Source organism: Montipora foliosa, chromosome 8 (genome assembly GCF_036669935.1).
Source record: "Montipora foliosa isolate CH-2021 chromosome 8, ASM3666993v2, whole genome shotgun sequence".
Lineage (NCBI taxonomy): Eukaryota > Metazoa > Cnidaria > Anthozoa > Scleractinia > Acroporidae > Montipora > Montipora foliosa.
In genome coordinates, this window is record NC_090876.1 from 44422985 (window position 1) to 44425484 (window position 2500).

The window sequence follows — 2500 nt, forward strand, 5'->3', positions numbered from 1 at the left end:
TCTTTAATTTTTTGTTCTAAGTCTAATAATTTCTCCCCTCTAATTCTAGCCTTCCTTTCTCTATAGGTAATAGTTTCATAACGGATTTTATACTTAATGAAGTCCCAAAGGACCCTTGGATCCTGAATCTCTTTTCCATCTTCCAACCAATCATTGTAATTCTCAGTTATAAAAGAGATATATTCATCATCTTCTAAAAGACTAGAATTAAATTTCCAAAAGGAAGGTCCCCGTCCCGTTTCTTTAATTCCGTTTATATGCATTGTAATAGCGGAGTGATCCGTTCTTATTGCAGGAATAATATCTACATCTTCTACCTCTTCTTGAACACTACTGCTTATTAGCCAAAAGTCCAAACGTCGCTGTATTGTAGAGTTTTTTTGTCTCCATGTAAAGCGCTTAGTATCTGGATTTCTTATTCTCCAGATATCAGTCAGATCATAAGACGAACACAAATCTTCAATTTTTTTTACAGGATTCTCTTACTTGAGGTTTGCCTCCAGTTCCATCCAACTCAGCATCGAAAATAACATTGAAATCGCCTCCAATAATAACTTCACAATTATCCTCTAATTCTAATTTATCGAGTTGTTTTTGAATTTCCTCAAAGAAGATGCATTGATCTTTGGTCTTATTTGGGGAATAAATATTGACAAAAACAAAACTATATCCCTGAATGACACCTTTCAAAATAATAAATCTTCCTTGTTCATCTTCTTGGCGTTCTTCAATATCACAATCGAATTTCTCCTTAACCAAAATCATAACCCCCCTACTGTGCTCCGAACCATGACTAAAGAAAATGTCGCCCCTCCACTGCGACTTCCAAAACTTTTCGACGTCTGGAGTACTATAAGTTTCTTGTAAAAAGATAATATCGGATCTCTCTTTTGTTAACCAGTAAAAAAGTGCCTTTCTTTTGTCAAAAGAGCGAATCCCCCGAACATTTAGAGATAGAATTCTAAAATTTAAATTCCGTTTTGTGAAGATTTCAAAGAGTCATTTCAGTGAAGAGAACGGAACAATAAATACGTCAAGAGGCATCTGCATACATGAAGCTCAAGCCATGGGTGCATTGCATGTCCCTCACACAAGAACAATATAAAGTTAGCCCGCTAAAATGCGAAAAAAAAAAACAACAAATGGCACAAAGCAAAACTACGACGCACAATTACATAGTTAAAAAAGTATCCAGCGAAAGCTGTTAAATATAGAGCTATTAACACAAAGGGTCTTGCAATCCTCATAACACCTAGTAACAATACAAACAAAAAACCCCAGTTCTTGGAAAAAATAATGCAAATTTGGTAAAGAAATAGTTTTATACATGACCTGAAGTTTTAGATTTTACGTTTTTATATTTGAACACCGTCAATAAACAACTTATCAGGCTCCGCCCTACTAAAATAGACGGTCTTACCCTCTTCTTTTGCCTTTTTAAAACGATGCATCTTCTTCTTTCTACGCTCTAGAATTTCTTTTGGAAGGTCCGGTGAGATTCCAAGATATTTACCTTTCAATTTCTTTGCCTTTGACATGACCTCCTCACGATCAGGGTATCTTAAAAAACGCGCAATTATTTGTCTAGGCTTTCCAACAGAGGAAGTCCGCTTCCCAACTCGGTGTACCCTGTGAAATTCTATATTATCAGCATCTTCCACGCCGAGTTCGGTTTTTAAAAAATCAACCAAAACCTCCCTCGTGTTTTCGTTTACATCTTTTTCTTCTTTAATTCCAAAGAAACCAAGATTCTCACGCCGCTGATAAACCTCCATATACAGTTTCTCGTCTCTGAGAAGGTGAACTTGACTCTGTATTTCTTGAAAATTCTTCTTGAACGACTCTCTTTCTGCATTAGCGAAGTTCAAACCGTCTTCAAGCCCTTTAATCTTCGTTTCTGTCTCCTTCTTAAACACCTCGAAACTTTCGACCTTACCTTGAAGGCTACTTATTTTCTCGTCCACTGATTGAATTTGATCTTCTAATTTTTGTAGCTTTTTTAACACTTGGTCTAGTTTTGGCATTACCGTCTCCGCCATGTTAAGCAAAGTGAGCACCTCATCCGACTCGCTACTACGCTCAGAATCTGTGAATGATACGTTCTGTTTTATCCTTTTGTCATCGGGCGAAAAGAGGATGTTGAGGAGCTTTTCCACGTTTTTCTTTTAATATTTTTGGCCATGTGCCATATCCAAGAACGGAGCTAACATAAACTCGTCTACTCCAACATCTTGCCCGACCCAATCTCCCCATAGCAACTCAGTTGCTTCACCAGAAACCAAAATTTTAAATCTTGGGTGCCTTCATCAAAATCTTGTTCTTGATGCTTAAAGGCAGAATTGTGCAACACTGCAGAGGTCACGTCAATCCGAAGTGCAGACTTGGAAAGCGTCGCTTCAACTGAGCATGTCTCAATAATACACCTATAGTGCGCCTATGTGCATTGTTATATCGCATTTCTTCTTGATTCTTTGGCTTGAAGATGCTTGTCATTCTGTAT

The 2500-nt window shown here is 37.4% G+C and overlaps 3 protein-coding genes across 5 annotated transcripts in view; all 3 read right to left on the minus strand.

Annotated features, from left to right (window-relative positions):
* The window catches only part of LOC138012864 (uncharacterized), a 109063-nt gene that overhangs the window by 63378 nt on the left and 43185 nt on the right, over positions 1 to 2500 (minus strand). The window lies entirely within an intron of this gene.
* Positions 1 to 2500, minus strand: part of LOC138012861 (uncharacterized) — a 40192-nt gene that overhangs the window by 13171 nt on the left and 24521 nt on the right. The window lies entirely within an intron of this gene.
* LOC137967550 (chromosome partition protein Smc-like) lies at positions 1207 to 2039 on the minus strand. The gene has a single exon (XM_068814056.1). It carries the CDS (start codon positions 2037 to 2039, stop codon positions 1356 to 1358), a length of 684 nt encoding a protein of 227 aa, XP_068670157.1. The 3' UTR covers positions 1207 to 1355.

Bases quoted from the DNA above. Each gene is read 5' to 3' on its own strand.
- LOC137967550 (XM_068814056.1), bottom strand. From the start codon at position 2,039: ATGGCGGAGACGGTAATGCCAAAACTAGACCAAGTGTTAAAAAAGCTA.